Raw genomic sequence first — 19,498 nt, 5'->3', positions numbered from 1 at the left:
CATTCAATGCTGTAGAAATGTTTTGTTACCCGTCCCCAGATCTGTGTGCCTCTACACAGTCCTGTCTCAGAGCTCTACGGACAATTCCTTCGACCCCATTTCTTGTTTTTTGCTCTGACATGTACTGTCAACTGTGGGACCTTATATAGACAGGTGTGTGTGCGCCTTTCCAAATCATGTCCAATCAATTGTGTTTACCACAGGTGGACTCCAATCAAGTTGCAGAAACATCTCAAGGATGATCAATGGAAACAGGATGCATCAGAGCTAATTTTCGAGTCTGATAGCAAAGGGTTTGAATACTTATGTAAATAAGTTGTTCTTTTTCTAATAAATTTAAAAAAAAATATATATATATATATTTTTTTTTTAAATGGGAGAAGGTCATGTGGTCTGATGACAAAATAGAGCTTTTTGGTCTTAACTCCACTCGCCGTGTTTGGAGGAAGAATATATATATATATATATATATATATATATATATATATATATATTTTTTTTTTTTCCTTTTTTCGCATCAATATTGTGTGTAGATTGATGAAGATTTTTATTTATTTAATCCATTTTAGAATAAGTCTGTAACCTAACAAAATGTGGAAAAAGTGAAGGGGTCTGAATAATTTCCAAATGCACTGTAGATAGATGATAAATAGTGTCAGTTAATGTGACTCACCCCAGTGGCTTAGGTTTGTGTGTGTCTAAGGAGTGCAACTGGCAGCGTTTATTCTTTTTGCTTTTTGGAATGGCGTCGATCATGTCATTCAACTTTGACCTACAAAAAAATAAAAAATAAAACATTTATTTCTGGCACATTTACTAATACTGTAGTAGTTGTAAGAATATTTTGAAGATAACTACACAATGCAGAGAACTAAAAGTCAATAGAATATTAATGATGAATGGAAAGTGGTTTCTGTAACAGGGGATTAATTATCAATGGGTTAGAGACATGGGAGGAATTTGTCTACACAGTGGGGAGAACAAGTATTTGATACACTGCCGATTTTACAGGTTTTCCTACTAAAACAAAAATCCAGAAAATCACATTGTATGATTTTTAAGTAATTATTTTGCATTTTATTGCTTGACATAAGTATTTGATCACCTACCAACCAGTAAGAATCCCGGCTCTCACAGTTTTTCTTTAAGAAGCCCTCCTGTTCTCCACTCATTACCTGTATAAAAGACACCTGTCCACACACTCAAACAGACTCCAACCTCTCCACAATGGCCAAGACCAGACAGCTGTGTAAGGGCATCAGGGATCAAATTGTAGACCTGCACAATAGGCAAGCAGCTTGGTGAGAAGTCAACAACTGTTGGCGCAATGATTAGAAAATGGAAGAAGTTCAAGATGACGGTCAATCACCCTCAGTCTGGGGCTCCATGCAAGATCTCACCTCGTGGGGCATCAATGATCATGAGGAAGGTAAGGGATCAGCCCAGAACTACACGGCAGGACCTGGTCAATGACCAGGGACCACAGTCTCAAAGAAAACCATTAGTAACACACTACGCCGTCATGGATTAAAATCCTACAGCGCACGCCAGGTCCCCCTGCTCAAGCCAGCGCATGTCCAGGCCCGTCTGAAGTTTGCCAATGACCATCTGGATGATCCAGAGGAGGAATGGGAGAAGGTCATGTGGTCTGATGACAAAAAATAGAGCTTTTTGGTCTTAACTCCACTCGCCGTGTTTGGAGGAAGAAGAAGGATGAGTACAACCCCAAGAACACCATCCCAACCGTGAAGCATGGAGGTGGAAACATCATTCTTTGGGGGATGCTTTTCTGCAAAGGGGACAGGACGACTGCACCGTATTGAGGGGAGGATGGATGGGGCCATGGATCGCGAGATCTTGGCCAACAACCTCCTTCCCTCAGTAAGAGCATTGAAGAGGGGTCGTGGCTGGGTCTTCCAGTATGACAACGACCCGAAACACACAGCCAGGGCAACTAAGAAGTGGCTCCGTAAGAAGCATCTCAAGGTCCTGGAGTGGCCTAGCCAGTCTCTAGACCTGAACCCAATAGAAAATCTTTGGAGGGAGCTGAAAGTCCGTATTGCCCAGCGAAAGCCCCAAAACCTGAAGGATCTGGAGAAGGTCTGTATGGAGGAGTGGGCCAAAATCCCTGCTGCAGTGTGTGCAAACCTGGTCAAGAACTACAGGAAACGTATCATCTCTGTAATTGCAAACAAAGGTTTCTGTACCAAATATTAAGTTCTGCTTTTCTGATGTATCAAGTACAATAAAATGCAAATTAATTACTTAAAAAAATCATACTATGTGATTTTCTGGATTTTTGTTTTAGATTCCGTCTCTCACAGTTAACGTGTACCTATGATAAAAAAAATTGACCTCTACATGCTTTGTAAGTAGGAAAACTTGCAAAATCGGCAGTGTATCAAATACTTGTTCTCCCCACTGTACATTGAGCCTGAAATAGGATACTTGTTATTTGGCCATTGGTCCAGTTTTAATTTAAGGAATTCTAATTGGTCAACCACATACTAGGGCTGGATTATAAAACTACATCCTGTCCCTTTGTTCTGTGGAGAGAATCACTGAGGACAAGGGAGAATGAACATCTACCTCTCAGCATAACGTCTATGATTTGTCTTCTTTGAATAAACCTATTCTCCCCCCCCCAATTTGCTTTGGGGTCTGTGTTATTGAAGAGTAACAACTGCTAACACGGTGTCGTGACCAACAAGAAAAGAAAAACTCAACTGTGTTGATCCAGGGAAAAGAAATAGGGCTGAGCGCAACCCACGGGATTCAAATCTTAATCTTCTGATTGACTGCTAACAGATTGTTGAGTGAGTCTAGACCAATATCATTTAAAAAGAACCAAAATCAGTGCATGCAATGAATGATACCCATCTGTTATGTATTAGGTTTGAGTCCTTTGTTTGCTCTGTTACGGGTTTGTTATCTCTCTATTATAGGGGTTCAATTCCATTTTGGGAAACCTTGTTGCATAGGAGTTGCTCATTTTTACACGTGTGGGTAATGTAAGCCTTGAACAAGCTTTTGAAGATAACAGGTTTTATGGGTAAGCAGGCCCTACAGAGACAATATGTGTTCTATAGAAAGGAGGTTTTAGTCCTCAAGGTTTTTTCATTTCAAATATAGATATATTATACAACTTTTGAAGTTAATGGCATTACATTAAGTGAGAAAACCACTCTGGAAAAGGGCTGAACAGCTCCTCCGGATGTGAGCATGATAAATATTTTAAAATCACTGTCTAGCGATATGAAGAACCATTTCAAAGCAGAGAAGTGTAGGCAAGAGATAAATAAATATTCTGTCATTGTTGACAAAGATGGAATCTGTCTGATGGACAAAAAACGTGGATGAAAAAATACAGAGAATGTCTAACTCGTTGACAAAAACAAGATGGTCTTTATCTGTATTAAAAGTAGTAAGGAAGAGGGATGAGAAATTCGGACATTGCAGAAAGATAAAGATAGTTTGAGAGCTCTTAGTGAACTGACAAAAACCTTTAAAAAGGACAAATTCAACAACTACAGGAAAGGGTTGTAAAAACAGACTTGGCCCCAACATGTGGACCCTTTGTTCCCTCCATCTATCCTCACACTGAGTTGCGCAAGGCAGATAAGGTTTCAACCATCTGGTCAGCACTACCTGGCTTTGAGTCAACAGATACTGACAGCGGTGATGAACGATGTCTTAGGCCAACCAGAACACAGGCTGCAAAAAGGTAGTAAAGACAAACCTCCAGTGACAGTAATCACATAAATCATCTCCAAAACAGTTGGATGAATGGTCAAAAACTTTGAAACATCAACAAGACGTGGGTATGAAGACATGGTACCATTTGAAGCGTTATAAGAAACTCTACAATCAACATCCTTATGATGGTGTACACATGGTGTACTTGAAGAAAAGGTTTATAGAGCTGTGGGTGGTGAAGAGCAAGATGTGGCCGATGGATGGAGAGCCATACATGTTTTCCTTAAGGGCCTTACCAATGCAACCACCAACTGGGGAGAGAGAACCAAACGTGTTCAAAAACCGAAAATAACCATTTGTTGAATATGAAGAAAGGTTTAGAGCAGAAGTGGTTAGACGTGGGTGACCCGACATAGAAGAAGCACTCAATTCCTCTAAAAATGGGGCAAATCACTCATCAGCTGATGCAATCCAAACATGATGATTTGCGAAATCACACATGATGATTTACAACTACGGACTGGGAGAGAAAATTACGGCGACATCGTCGACAGGCTGTCAGGTTCCGAGTGAAACCAAAAACTACACTCATTCAGCAGAAGAGAAACCTGGTGTGCCATTATTGTGGGATTTCTGGTCACTGGCAACAAGACGGTCGGAACAGAAAACGTGTTCTTATGAGGAATGACCAGGGTAAGCAGGGTCCATCTCAGGGGAAACAGGAGTAAAACAGTTAGAGAGGCAGGTCCTCACCAGACATCACCAGCAACAACGTCGCCTATGGGCACAAACCCACCGTCGCTGGACCGGACAAGACTGGCAAAAAGTGCTCTTCACTCTTTTTTTCTCACCATGGGTGATGGTCGGATTCACGTTTATCGTCGAAGGAATGAGCGTTACACCGAGGACTGTACTCTGGAGCGGGATCGATTTGGAGGTGGAGGGTCCGTCATGGTCTGGGGTGGTGTGTCACAGCATCATCGGACTCAGCCTCTTTGTTCAGGGACACATTATTCCATTTCTGTTAGTCTGTGGAACATGTTCAGTTTATGTCTCAGTTGTTGAATCTTATGTTCATACAAATATTTACACGTTAAGTTTGCTGAAAATAAACACAGTTGACAGTGAGGACATGGCTTTTTTTTGCTGAGTTTATATGTCCAGATATGAAACAGACAACCATTATCAATTCATATTGGTCCAATGAAGATTGATGCAAGGGTGTGGATAGGCTCATTTGAACAACCTATTTTAGGCCTTGATGTTATTATGCAATTTGACCCTACACTGAACATTTCTGAAGGGAAGGTGACGGGGCACTACAGTTCAGAACCGTCCCATTTGGACTACAAATAAACATGTGGAACTTTGGATATGGAACCAGTGTGGTTGACAGGTGTTGGCCCGCATTGCACAAAACGATATCCAAATTAGCAAGAAAACTACAGATGCTACTATAGTAGTGAATGTAGATTCTGCAGAACAGTGGTTTATACTCTTGACAATCAATCGAGCTGCACAGGTCACAGCTGCTCATTGGAACAAATGGTTGACGGTGTTGGAGGCTCCGCACATGATACAACGTGGCACACCATGTAATCCAGCGACTCTGATGCTTCCTCCAGATACATTACTTGAACACGACTGCTGCGAGTTTGTTTTGGATCAGCTCTCTGATGGGTTTATTAAGAGTCATCCATGGGAAAAGCCTGAGTTTATCTTACACACAGATGGTTCAAGTATTGTGGAGGGGGGTGTGAGGAAGGCAGGCTGGGCAGTTACTACAACGGACAATGTGATAGTGACAGGCACATTACCTGTAGGAGCATCAGCACAGGTGGTGGAATTGGAGGCTTTGACAGAAACATGCAAACAGGCTGAAGGAAAACTAATATCTACACAGACTCAAGGTATGCTTCTGGTGTTTTCCATATTTAAAAAAAATCATGACATCACTGGGAGCTCCTGCGAAGAATGGACCACAGGTGATGGCTCTACTGAATGCTCTCCAGTTACCGGTAACAGTTACAATTTTGAAAATGAAAGCACACGGGAAAAATCGATGATTTTTCCTCTTTGATTAAACCTATTCTCCCCAATTTGCTTTGGGGTCTGTGTTATTGAAGAGGAACATCAACTGCTAACACAGTGTTGCACAGTATACTGAAACTTCTGTACTTTCTTTCAATACCAGAATCTGATAAATGGTTCGGTACTCAAAATGTATCGGCTACTGATCGAGAGTCTGTCTGTCAGAGCAGCCTATGTCCCCTTATAGCGCGAGAGCACCGTGCCTGCTCCATTTACTCATTGTTAGCTCTAGCCTGTCCTGAGGAACCATTTCACTCACTAGGAGTCTGGGCTGTATCACAATTTATGCTGCAAAGTTAACACACTTGAATAATGCAAAACACCTCAAGTCTCCCCAATCATGCCTCAAACTGGGTGTTTGTGAATGACGTGATGGTTCTTAAAAGAGACAGCAAACACTTATCAAAGAAGAGATTGCGTTTTACATGCAAATTGTGACCAGAACACAAAAAATAAATCCCAAATGCAAGGGAAACAGACGGTTTTCATCTGTAGCCCCTTGAAATCAGCCAAAACAAGCACACACACACACCTATTGAATATGCATTCATCTGTATTATAAATAGGCCTTGGCTACATCGTGATTTACCCAGTTCATCGATAGACCAGAGATTTACAGAGCAAAGTATTCAGACCCCTTCACTTTTCCCACATTTTGTTACATTACAGCCATATTCTAAAATTGATTAAATTGTTTTTGTCCATCAATCTTTTCACAATACCTCAAAATGACAAAGCAAATACTTTCTATAAATATTTTGCTAATTTATTAAAAATAACATTATCACATTTACTTTAGTATTCAGACCCTTTACTCAGTACTTTGTTGAAGTACCTTTGGCAACGATTAAAGCATTGAGTATTCTTGGGTATGACACAACAAGCTTGTCATACCTGTATTTGGGGAGTTTCCCATTCTTCTCTGCAGATCCTTTCAAGCTCTGTCAGGTTGGATGGGGAGCGTCGCTGCACAGCTATTTTCAGGGCTCTCCAGAGATGTTCGATCGGGTTCAGGTCCAGGCTCTGGCTGGGCCACTCAAGGACATTCAGAGACTTGTCCTGAAGCCACTACTACGTTGTCTTGGCTGTGTGTATAGGGTCGTTGTCCTGTTCGAATGTGAACCTTCACCCCAGTCTGAGGTCCTCATAGCAAAGGGTCTGAATACTTATGTAAATAAGGTTTGTCTTTTATTTGTAATTCATTAGCATACATTTCTAAAAACCTGTTTTCGCTTTGTCAAAAATGTATATAAGCCATTTTAGAATAAGGTTGTAACTAATAAAATGTGGAAGAAGTGAAGGTATCTGAACACTTTCCAAATGCACTTCAAGTCTCTAGTCTGATAAACTGGGTAAATCAAGATGTAGCCAAGGCCTATGTAGTTAGAGCTTTTTCTTTTTACCAAAGTCAAATTGATTCTATGTTAAAATTGAATCATGAGTGCATACATTCAAAATTAAAATAAAAAATAAAATGTAATGATATTGAACTCAAAAGATCTGTCTGGATCAAGTGTCATTCTGTAACTTTGGTTAATACGCCTTATTTTTTTCCCCTTGGTATAATTTTGGCATGTAGTTTCGTGATGGTATAAAGTATTGTGATGCTAAACCTGGTATCAAACAAAAAATTCTGCTATCGTGACAACACTAACTAATAGCTTACCATAAAAACATAAGTGGTCAGATTTGATCAGTACTTATTATATAAGTTAAACAAAAAAACATTCCAACACACAAATACAGATGATTCTTACTGGGCCTCGAGAAATGGGAAGTCATATTTTTGCTGTCCATCAAGGGGACAGTTTACCGATTCGTTCTAAGGCAAATTGGCCAATAAAGTACAGATACAAGATGGACCACAGCAATAGTATGAGTCCGTCTTATGACCGGTCAATAAAGTATTAATAAAAAGATACACAAGATTCAGTCTGACATGCCAATAAAGTATGAATAGAGAGATAAGACTACAGGTCTCACCCACCCGTGGACGTAGAAGAGGGTGTAGAGCTTCTTTGCGTTGACCACGCAGGCCTTGGTGACAGAGAGCACGCCGATGGGCTTCACAGTGAGGGGCTCCAGAGCCAAGTTCCCAGACTCCACCAGCTGGGAGAAGAGGCGCTCCACACTCCGCCTGCAGCCCACGCACGGCACCAGCTGGGACAGGGCGCTGAACATCTCCCTGGACGACACAATCATGGCGTTGTTCAGGTCCTGCTGCTTCAGCATGCTGTGATGCTGAGGGGGGAGGAGGCAGGTAGAGACACACACACACACACACACACACACACACACAGTGTTTGTAGCACAATGTTGAAGAAATAAAGGCATGATCCTTGAGCAAAGTATGACAACCAGTCTTAAGGTCAATATCATCAAGCCATGTTTGAAAGGCACACACTAGGGATGCAAATTTGGGTCAATTTTGCTGCTGAATAACCGACCCTCATTAACATGTCAAACGTTTAAGCGGTTATAATCCAACCCCAGAAATAAAAATCATGAAACTCCTGTCAACTCAGTGAAAGCCTGTGTTCTATCAGTGGGTAAAATAACTTAACTTCTCTAAGTGTTCAATCTGAAATCAGGAAACCGTGTAGGAACGCGTCACAGCTACATGGTTCTCGTCACTGGGCCTCGACATTATACATTTTGAAGCGGAGCCATTTGCTCTTGCACTGCTACACAATACAGTCATATCTGACTCAGATCCTAACATGGTGTCAGAAGTGCTTCAAACTCGTTAAGTATAAGGAGCGATATTTCACAGAAAATAATGTTCCTTGAGTTTAGAGTGATGAAAAGTAGCTAACTACTCGCATGTCTCCACATTGAGCAGAGCAACCCAAGCGGAGCCGTTGCTATGGTTACTCACAGAGCAACCATGAGCAGAGAACATGCAGAGTGAGCTGCACACAGAGAGCGAGTGACAGACAGAGGAGCCACTAATAGATTTACTAACAGAGGAAGTTATTTCTGATTTCGGGAAGGTCCTTCAGAAACAAATCCGCCAATAGATCAGCTGTAGGCAGCCCTGGTCCTGGAGCAGGCCTCACATTTCCCATCAGCATCGACAACCGTCGACACCTAAAACACCGACACCTAAAACAAATCCATGCCAAAGTGGACGTTGTGCCGTTGGGCTGAATATAATATTTTAAATAATTGTTATTATAATTCCCTTCTCCCTCACAGAGCGAGGGATTTTCCCGAATGCTGGAAGTGGGGCCCCCTGAGTGAAAAAGTTTGGGAACCCCTGGTGTAAAGCATCCTTGTGCCGTCTAAACCCCCAAAATATATTTTCAATAACCAAAAACATTATTTTCAGCTGTTTGATGCTGGAGTACAAAACCGACAGTGGAAAGATGCAAAATGACTTAAGAACTGGAAGCATAGAAGTAGTGCACATAGAACAGATCTACCGCTTCATATACTTGCTTTCAGGTAAAATTATAGATCAATAACTAGCATTTCTATGCGAATTTGGTCAGGTCGCCCAAAAAGTTACATATTGCCACTAATATAATTAGGATTGTGTCTTTGGCTGCTGGACAATGAAAGAAAGTTGAGAACATGAGTGAAATATTGGTTTTAAAAGGCATATGAGGAAGGGTTCATAAAATAATCCCCTTAACATTGCTATGGTTGGAACATGCTAAGAAATGCCTCAAAATAAAACATCTAGGTTAAACAATTACATTTAAAGTTAAATAGTTTCAAAAATGGGCCTCCTGAGTGGCTCAGAGGTCTAAGGCACTGCAGTGCTTGAGGCGTCACTACAGAACCGGGTTCGATCCCGGGACGCCACCAGGAGACCCATGCGGTGACGCACAATTGGCCCAGCGTCGTCTGGGTTAGGGGAGGGTTTGGCCGGCCGGGATGTCCTTGACCTATCACGATCTAGCGACTCCTGTGGTGGGACGGGCACATGCACGCTGACACGGTCGCCAGTTGTACGGTGTTTCCTCCGACACATTGGTGCGGCTGGCTTCCAGGTTAAGCGAGTAGTGTGTCAAGAAGCAGTGCGGTGTGGCACGGTCGTGTTTCGGGGGACGCATGGCTCTCGACCTTCGCCTCTCTTGAGTCTTTACGGGAGTTGCAGCCATGGGACAAGACTAACTACCAACTGGATATCACGAAATTGGGAGAAAAAAAAAATGGGTAAAAAGGTTTCAATGTTTTTCCAAAAAGTTGATCCTTCACGTCAAGGTAGGTGATATGACAAGATGGCGTTTTACATTCTCCCAACCAATTGTGCTATTTTTTGGGGTTTTTTTGTAATAAAAAATATAAAAAAACGTATTGTGTACATAATGTTGCCGAAAAGAACTTCTGGGCATCAGGAAAGCAAAATGGAATATACTCATTGCGGACTGGAACAAACGTTTTCCTGTAACAAGTCAGACGAGAAGGATATCCTGCTTTCACTGGAACGGGCCCAGATCCATGCCTTTTGCGTAAAGAACAGGCTGCAGAAAAGAGGACGCAGATCAGGAATCCTTCTGAGAATCTGGAGGCGAATGAGTAAACTCCCACTACCTTTCATTCTTCTCACTAACGTGCAATCATTGGACAATAAAATTTATGACATACAATTAAGATTAACCTAACAACGGGACATTAAAAACGGTTACATCTTATGTTTCCCCGAGACGTGGCTGAACGAAGATACGGAAAATATAGAGCTAGCCGGATTTTCCATGCACCGGCAGAACAGAGACACTACCTCTGGTAAGACAAGGGGTGGGGTATGTGTCTATCAATAACAACTGGTGCGTGATGTCTAATATTAAAGAAGTCTCGAGGTATTGCTCGCTTGTGATAAGCTGTAGACCACATTATCTACCAAGAGAGTTCTCATCTGTATTATTTGTAGCCGTCTATTTACCACCACAAAAAGAAGCTGGCACTAAGACCGCTCTCAACCAACTCTAAGGCCATAAGCAAAGAAGAAAATGCGAAGAAGAAACGGCACTCCCTAGTGACTTTAATGCAGGAAAACTTCAATCTGTTTTACCAAATTTACACCAGCATGTCACATGTGCAACCAGGGGGAAAATAATCCTAAACCACCTTTACACCACACACAGAGATGCATACAAAGCTCTCCCCGCCCTTCATTTGGAAAATCTGACCATTAGTCTATCCTCCTGATTCCTGCTTACAAGCAAAAACTAAAGCAGGAAGTACCAGTGTCTCACTCAATATGGAAGTGGTCAGATGATATGGATGCTACACTACAGGACTGTTTTGCTAGCACAGACTGGAATATGTTCTGGGATTCATCCAATGACACTGATGGAATACACCACCTCAGTCATTGGCTTCATCAGTAAGTGCATCGATGACGTCGTCCCCACAGTGACTGTACGTACATATCCCAACCAGAAGCCATGGATTACAGGCAACATCCGCATCGAGCTAAAGGCTAGAGCTGCCGCTTTCAAGGAGTGGGAGACTAACCCGGAGCACTTATAAGAAATCCCGCTATGCCCTCAGATGAACCATCAAACAAGCAAAGCGTCAATACAGGATTAAGATTGAATCCTACTACACCGGCTCTGACACTCGTCAGATGTGGCAGTGCTTGAAAACTATTATGGAATACGAAGGGAAATCCAGACGCGAGCATGCGTGGACCAACTGGCAAGTGCCTGGACTACCTGACGGGCCGTCCCCAGGTGGCAAGGGTAGGCAACAACACGTCTGCCACACTGATCCTTAGTCCCTGCCTGTATTCCCTGTTCACCCACGACTGCCTGTATTCCCTGTTCACCCACGACTGCGTGGCCAAACACGACTCCAACACCATCATTAAGTTTGCTGACGACATAACAGTGGTAGGCCTGATCACCGACAACGATGAGACGGCCTTTACGGAGGAGGTCAGAGAACTGGCAGTGTGGTGCCAGTGACAACAATCTCTCCCTCAATGTGAGCAAGACAAAGGAGCTGATCGTGGACTACAGGATAAGGCGGGCCGACCAGCCCCCAATAACATCAACAGGGCTGTAGTGGAGCAGGTCGAGAGTTAACCAGTTGCATCTCTAGGGGCGCTATTTCATTTTTGGATAAAAAACGTTCCCGTTTTAAGCGCAATATTTTGTCACGAAAAGATGCTCGACTATGCATATTCTTTTTACAGATTTTGTCTGTAAGTGCCCCAGAACTCATTCTACAGGCGAAACCAAGATGATACGTCAAACAGGAAATGAGCAGAATTTCTGAAGCTCTGTTTTCTAATGTCTCCTTATATGGCTGTGAATGCGACAGGAATAAGCTTAGACCTTCTGCCGTTTCCCCAAGATGTCGGCAGCATTGTGACGTATTTGTAGGCATATCATTGGAAGATTGGCCATAAGAGACTACATTTTCCAGGGGTCCGCCCGGTGTCCTTTGTCTAAATTTGTGCGTAATCTTCAGGTGCGGGCATTTTCTCCTGGGATTCAGGAGAGAAAGCACACTTCCACGAACGATATATCATCGAAGAGATATGTGAAAAACACCTTGAGGATTGATTCTAAACAACGTTTGCCATGTTTTCAGTCGATATTATGGAGTTAATTTGGAAAAAAGTTCGCGTTTTGAGGACTGAATTTTCGGGGTTTTTTGGTAGCCAAATGCAATGTACAAAACGGAGCTATTTCTAATACACAAAGAATCTTTTTGGAAGAACTGAGCATCCGCTATCTAACTGAGAGTCTCCTCATTGAAAACATCAGAAGTTCTTCAAAGGTAAATGATTTTATTTGAAGGCTTTTATGTTTTTGTTGAAATGTTGCGTGCTGGATGCTAACGCTAATGCTAACGCTAAATGCTACGCTAGCTAGCTACTTTTACACAAATGATTGTTTTCCTATGGTTGAGAAGCATATTTTGAAAATCTGAGATGACAGTGTTGTTTACAAAAGGCTAAGCTTGAGAGATGGCATATTTATTTCATTTGCGATTTTCATGAATAGTTAACGTTGCGTTATGGTAATGAGCTTGAGTCTGTATTCACGATCCCGGATCCGGGATGGGGAGATCAGAAAGGTTAAGTTCCTTGGTCTCCACATCACCAACGAACTATCATGGTACAAACACACCAAGACAATTGTGAAGAGGGCACGTCAAAACCTTTTCCCCCTCACGAGACTGAAAAGATTTAGCATAGGTTCCCAGATCCTCAAAGTTCTACAGCTGCACCATCGAGAGCATCCTGACCGGTTGCATCACCGCCTGGTATGGCAACTGCTCAGCATCTGAGAGTAAGGTGCTACAGAGGGTAGTGCGAACGGCCCAGGTTATGCTTATCAACCTATAGGTTAATTTGCATAATTTAGAGGAATTCAATTGGCTTGTGTACAGTATATTCCTTATGCATCTTATTTATCACACGAGTACAGCATATAGATACAGAGCCTTTGTGTGGGAAATGTGTTAGAGATCGCAAGAGCTGCTGTTAGAGCAGCATCTTGTGGCACTATCAAGACAACTGGGAACTCATGACGTCAGAGATCATCCGATCGGAAAATATGAGCTCTAGAAAGAGGCCTGAGTTGGAATTCCGTGTTGGATGACAGTTCAAAATGATTTTTTCCCCAGTTGGAGCTCGTTTTTGTCCCACCGAAGTCGATGATTTCCGAGTTCCCAGCTGTCTTGAATGCAGCATCAAACAGCAAATGAAGGCAGGCTTCATCAGCGCATCACACACCGCTTTGCAATGAGCTGGAGCCAGTAATCACTTTGAAAACATACTTTATTGTTTTAAACATGAACGTTTTAATACACATTATTAGGCATGTCTTACTTTGTGTCAAAGTAGCCTATTAGATCTCCTCTTTCTAAATTTCTAACTGATATTGTCATTGGTCACATGAAACCACTCACATATGCAGTGCCCTTTTGACAATGGTGTTTTTAACTAACTGCAGTATGGAACAAACATTTGCACGTAGACTACTGCCTTGTGCGCTTATAATGTAAATAAATTATAGTTCAACATTTTAAGATAAACGTTGCATCAGACTCCTTGCTTTTACACATGTTTTACGTAGACTAGGCCTACTGGTTGTATGAATTTGGAATCGATCGTCCCACAACTGTCCCGGAGTATGTTTGAAATAGGCCATTTCTTTAAACAATCTGACCAATAGAATAGGTAGCCTAAACTGACTATAGCAGATTGACATAGGCTAGTGATTTTGCTGTTCGTTACTCATCTTGCTGGCTGAGGAAAAGTCAAATGTGAACATGTTCAAAGTGCACATCAAAAAATGGTTAAGGACCGCACACCGCACCTCCTCAACTTGCATGTTCTATTAATATGAATATTTGAAATGTGATGTAATTCTGAGCCCTAATTAGGTTAGGTATAACAGTTTTGCTTCCATCCCTCTCCTCACCCCTACCTGGACTCGAACCAGGGACCCTCTGCACACATCAACAACAGTCAACCACGAAGCATCGTTACCCATCACACCACAAACGCCGCGGCCCTTGCAGAGCAAGGGGAACAACTACTTCAGATCTCAGTGAGTGACATCACCGATTGAAACGCTATTAGCGTGCACCCCGCCAGCTAGCTAGTCATTTCACATCAGTTACACACACACACAGTAAATGTTCATGGTCAAATTCCGACTATCAATCACTTAGATTGTGTATTTTCAGATAGAGATACATGGCAAAGCAAAAACTGCTTTCGAGATACCCTCACAATCACGCATTCTTCTGTCTCTTCTGTAGCAGGAAAGAAACACAGACCCGATAAGTAGATGCGCAATGGATTATGGTCATTCTAGTTAATAACCACGTTTTAAGCGCTAACCCATGTAGAATATTGGCCTTTTGGAAACTCCTTAGTGCATCACACAGTTCAGGCTGGACCTGATTTATCTCTATAGAAACTGTATCAATGAGCGCATTGAGTACACAGAAGAAAAAAACGAACCAAATGGAATTCAAATAATTTAACTGACATCTGTCAATTAGTGGTTTAAAAAAAACTTTTAAAAATGTACATTTTGGTTAATAAGATGCATGACGACTAACGAAAACACACTGCAATTTAATTCTACCTAACTATGCTAATTATTATATATTTATAACCTTTATTTAACTACGGAAGTCAGTTAAGAAAAAATATTATTTACAATGACGGCCTACCCCGGCCAAACACTAACTCGGACGACGCTGGGCCAATTGTGCGCTGCCCTATGGCACTCCCTATCACAAGCGGTTGTGATAAAGCCTGGAATCGAACCAGGGCCTGTAGTGTCACCTCTAGCACTGAGATGCAGTGCCTTAGACCGCTGCGCCACTCTGGAGATACATTAAATTAAGAATGACCGGTCAAATGTGTTTTCAGTGGCTAACCGACTAAAGGTTAATGGGTAACGTCCCTAATACACACAAATCTTCCTTCCTCATGACTAGGATGTTGACAGTACTCACTCACCTCAACAAACTGCTTCATCTCAGAGCTGTTGATCTGGTGACTGTCAAGGTTCATGGCATCGTCAGTAAACTCCATCACCATCTGTAATAACAAGAGGACATATATTGAAAGTGTCATCAGCACAAGTATTCCACAACACAACTGGGATATTCTACACTATGTGAAGTAGAGGAAGTAAAGCTGTTCCAACATAAACCTGTCCATACAGTGTCTGCATCGCCAACCTAGGTCCAAGCCCAGTATCTAATATGCTACCACTGCTCATTCTAACCATTTAGGCTAGCCACCCAGCAGCCGCATCCAGTTTGCAGTCATCATTAGCTTGCCGGTTAGTTAACTTGTCCATTAGGCTAGCCTAACAGCTCAGAAATGTAATGGAAAAATGCATTGCTTCACCTACATCAAGGTGTCATTGGCAATACGTGACAGCTAGAACATACCTAGCTAGCTAGAAAGCCGGTTGGTGGATCCAGCTGGCTAACGTTAGCTTGCTGGCGCTAGTTGTTGGAGAGGCCTAACTAGTACTCTCGGTCTCTCGCTCGCAACCGTGTTTCATTGTCGACATAGGTAGCTAGCTAGGTTCAGAAGAGTGGCTGATTGTAAAAGCCTTCAAACAACTTGAGGACCATATGGGAGACGGAAACACTGCACTTTCTTACTGTGAGAGTGTCATCGATGTACAGGGGAATCTGTCTTGCGAGGAAAGGGAAGTCCTCTTCCCCGTCCCTGCAAACCGCAACCAAACACGCCATGTCTAACAGCTCCTGTCGCGGTGGTATCACGTATTGCCTGTAGACAGTGGGGACAGATTGAGCAAATCCAACAGAGTTTCACCAATAGCTAGGGCTAAGTGCACACCGCACGTCATTTCAATTTCTATGCCTTGCATTCACGCAGTGAATGATAATTTTGAAAAAAATACATTGTAATGTACTGTAAAATGAAATGATCCCAACCATTTTAAACGCTTATGTGGTTGATAAATGCCATTGTAGCAAGTCAATTATCTATTAGTCATGGATAACTGGCTGACTCTCTGGCTGGCTGCTGCTGCTAGTTACCGTTAGCGCGCTGGACTTCGGTCTAGAAGGTCGAGGGTTCGAGACCTGCTCCCTGCTGTTTTATTACACTGGTGTCAGAAGTGATCGGACCTTGCATCCACAACAGTGCATGTGCTTGGCCGGTGAGCGCGTTCCTCACCGTAAGACGCAAGCTAGCGCGAGGACGTGCTATTTGAAAGGAGGGAGTAAGTAGTGTAACGACCCTGGGTTTATAAACGCAGATATCGACTCTGCCGCTCGAGCATGCTTTTGCGATAGTTAGCTAACCCGAGTGTTTTAAACTGACTAGCAGTCGTTATGAAATACAAAAACAACAATCAGAACGTGTTAGATTACGGCACAGTTTACATTTACTGTGGTTAACTTGCTTATTTGGTTAACTAGCAGCTACCTCCACTGTCACCAGGGTCTGAAGAAATTCGAATCAAATTGAAGCGTCAGAAAGAAACAGATTAATTTAGCTAGCTAACGTTAGCTACTTTTCCTGTGAAGAGTTATATCAACCAATCTGTAAGTTACTGATCTTGTTTCATGTTCTTGACGACAAACTTCTATCCGAATTTACAAATGTATAATTACATTATTTTGTAAACACAAGCAATCATCGTACATTAATTACCAGGCTTTTTGAAAGTTGCCTTTTTATACAAAAACAAACAAGCGCGTAATAGGCGGAGGAATCTTCATGTGTGACCTTTGCCCTCAAGACGTAGCATCAAAAATAAGTTCCAGCTGTACGCTCGAGATGGTAAGAACAGATAGAACAATGATAGATATTTCACCGAATGTATAAATGTGCAACCGCTTGGCGTATCCACTCACTTCCAAATATACCTCCACTAGTGGCCGGTGTCATGTTAAAATCTTCCCAGCGTGAAATAGTTCCCAATCGTAGGAAAACTGTTGTAGTGAACACTTATGAGTATGGTGGGCTGAATTTTCTGGACTTTACTACCTTAAATAATACTTTAAAGATCAATTGGATAAAACAATTCCCAAGAAGACCCACTTCTACGTGGAATTGTATTCCTCATCATGTCTTCTCTACTTTTGGTGGCCTTAATTTCATGTTGGTTTGCAATTATAATATTGAAGTTCCAGTGAAACTCTGCTTTTCATCGGGCAGGTTTTCTTGTCATGGTCCTTCATTTCTAAGCATAATTTCTCCACACAGATATTATATGTGGAATAATCAGGATATATGGTATAAAAATACGTTGTTTTTAAAATACTGGTTCCGAAATAATATCCTGTTGGTGAGCCAACTTGTAAATGCAGAGTTTAAAAAAAAACTTAGTTAAGGAATTCTTATCACTTTACAATATCCCTGTAAACACCTAAATATGTCGCAATTGTTTTAAGATGCCATTCTCTCAGGTGTTGATTTATTATTCAGGAACGTGTCAAGACGCCAGGGTAGCCTAGTGGTTGGAGTGTTGGATTAGTAACCAGAAGGTTTTAAGTTTAAACCCCTGAGCTGACAAGGTACAAATCTGTCGTTCTGTCCCTGAACAGGCAGTTAACCCACTAGGCCGTCATTGAAAATAAGAATTTGTTCTTAACTGACTTACCTAGTTAAATAAAGGTTTTAAAAAAATACCTGACCCTCAGAACCTACCTTCCCTGTTCACTCATCAGTATGAAAGATTTGTTTCTCTTTTGGTCCATTCAACAACAGAGTGATACGAACCTTGTTTCAGCAGGATGTTGTATCTATACAACATCCTGGAACGGTTTTATTTATAATATCTGTTGGAAAAATGGTTGGATGTTGTTGAAGTTTTAGAAAAGCTAACTCAAACTGTAGCTTTTGTAATGACCACATAGAAACGGTGTTGCATCTTTTTTGGCATTATATTCATGTAAGGAAACTGTGGCAAGACATCAGTAGATTTATAATTGAACACATTTATGAAGATTTTACAGTATTGTGGAGAGATGTACTGCTTGGATTCTTTACCTATGATAGAACAAGTTGCAACAATTGTATAATTATTTTCATTCTTTAATTTGTAAAAACCCAAATAACTTCACAGATCTTTATTGTAAAGGGTTCAAACGCTGTTTCCCATGCTTGTTCAAGAACCATAAACAATTAATAAGCAGATGTGGCCAGGGCAAAACATTGCAATGTCCGTACTGTGAGATGCCTAATACAGCGCTACAGGGAGACAGGACAGGTGCCTTGGTGGAAAAAGGGGTTAACATCTCGTAGCAAGAACTGGCAAATCTGATGCAGTCCATGAGGAGGAGATGTACTGCAGTATTTAATGCAGCTGGCCACACCAGATACCAACTGTTACTTTTGATTTTAACCCCCCCCCCCCCCCCTGTCAGTCACATGTCTGTGGAACTTGTTCAGTTTGTCTCAGTTGTTGAATTTTGTTATGTTCATACAAATATTTACACATGTTAAGTTTGCTGAAAATAAACACAGTTGCTTAGTGAGGACTTTTTTGTTGTTGCTGAGTTTAGCTAGCTCTCACGTGGCTGCTAGCACTGTCAAGAAAAGGGGCATGAAGGAAGCCCAACATGACGTTATTTTACGTAGTGAGAACGCTCGAGAGCAGTCAATGTTGAAAAGTTATCTTTAGACATGTACTTCTCTTAAATTAAGTTTTGTAATTGACTAAAACAAGCAGACAAGAAAATTGCATTTGGAAAAAGTAAAACCTTTTGCTGTTAAGAGTGCAGTATGCTACAAATATTGCATCCAATATATCACAGTTGACTGCAGTTACTGCATGAAAACTGCAATATTTTTTGTGAGGGAAGTTTTTGCTGTAAGCCAATGGGTTAACCTAGGTAATCACAGGTTGTCTTCCCCCACACACAGGTGTGCGGGCCGCAATGTTTTAAATAGTCCGCCACAGTGGGTGTCATAATACCCATAAAACCTAGCGGTAAAACATGGAAATGGTTCTCCTCCCTTTTCCACCCTTCATATTTCAGTGAATTTTACAAACCCTTAAAATTAAGTGTGTGTTTGGTGTAGGCTTATCTTGGTGTGACGTTTTTGATAACCATGTAATTCTTTCTTTGGTCCCCTTTCTCTGTCATAGCTTGCATAACAGTAGACCAAAAAAGTATTTATTATTTAGCCTAGATAATTCTTTGTACGGTATGTCAACCTTGGTGTCTATTTCAGACCTTATGACATTTTAAGGATGAGCATTAAAATGGGAGAAGTCTAGAAGTCTGGTCA

The 19,498-nt window shown here is 41.7% G+C and overlaps 1 protein-coding gene across 9 annotated transcripts in view; it reads right to left on the bottom strand.

Annotated features, from left to right (window-relative positions):
• The window catches only part of LOC110537846 (gametogenetin-binding protein 2), a 47,000-nt gene extending 29,824 nt beyond the window's left edge, over positions 1-17,176 (bottom strand). The window contains exons 1-5 of one of the 9 annotated variants that reach the window (XM_036937887.1): positions 16,904-17,176; positions 15,892-16,021; positions 15,233-15,313; positions 7,775-8,028; positions 674-772 (exon numbers count right to left, since the gene is read on the bottom strand). In XM_036937887.1, coding sequence (XP_036793782.1) covers positions 674-772; positions 7,775-8,028; positions 15,233-15,313; positions 15,892-16,021; positions 16,904-16,905 — 566 coding nt within the window. In that variant the 5' untranslated portion in view covers positions 16,906-17,176. The other 8 variants (XM_036937878.1, XM_036937883.1, XM_036937884.1 and 5 more) reach the window with 8 other exon arrangements.
• Positions 17,177-19,498: the final 2,322 nt, after the last annotated feature.

This window comes from Oncorhynchus mykiss, chromosome 12 (genome assembly GCF_013265735.2).
Source record: "Oncorhynchus mykiss isolate Arlee chromosome 12, USDA_OmykA_1.1, whole genome shotgun sequence".
Taxonomy (NCBI): Eukaryota; Metazoa; Chordata; class Actinopteri; order Salmoniformes; family Salmonidae; genus Oncorhynchus; species Oncorhynchus mykiss.
This window is presented reverse-complemented; position numbering and strand designations above follow the sequence as displayed.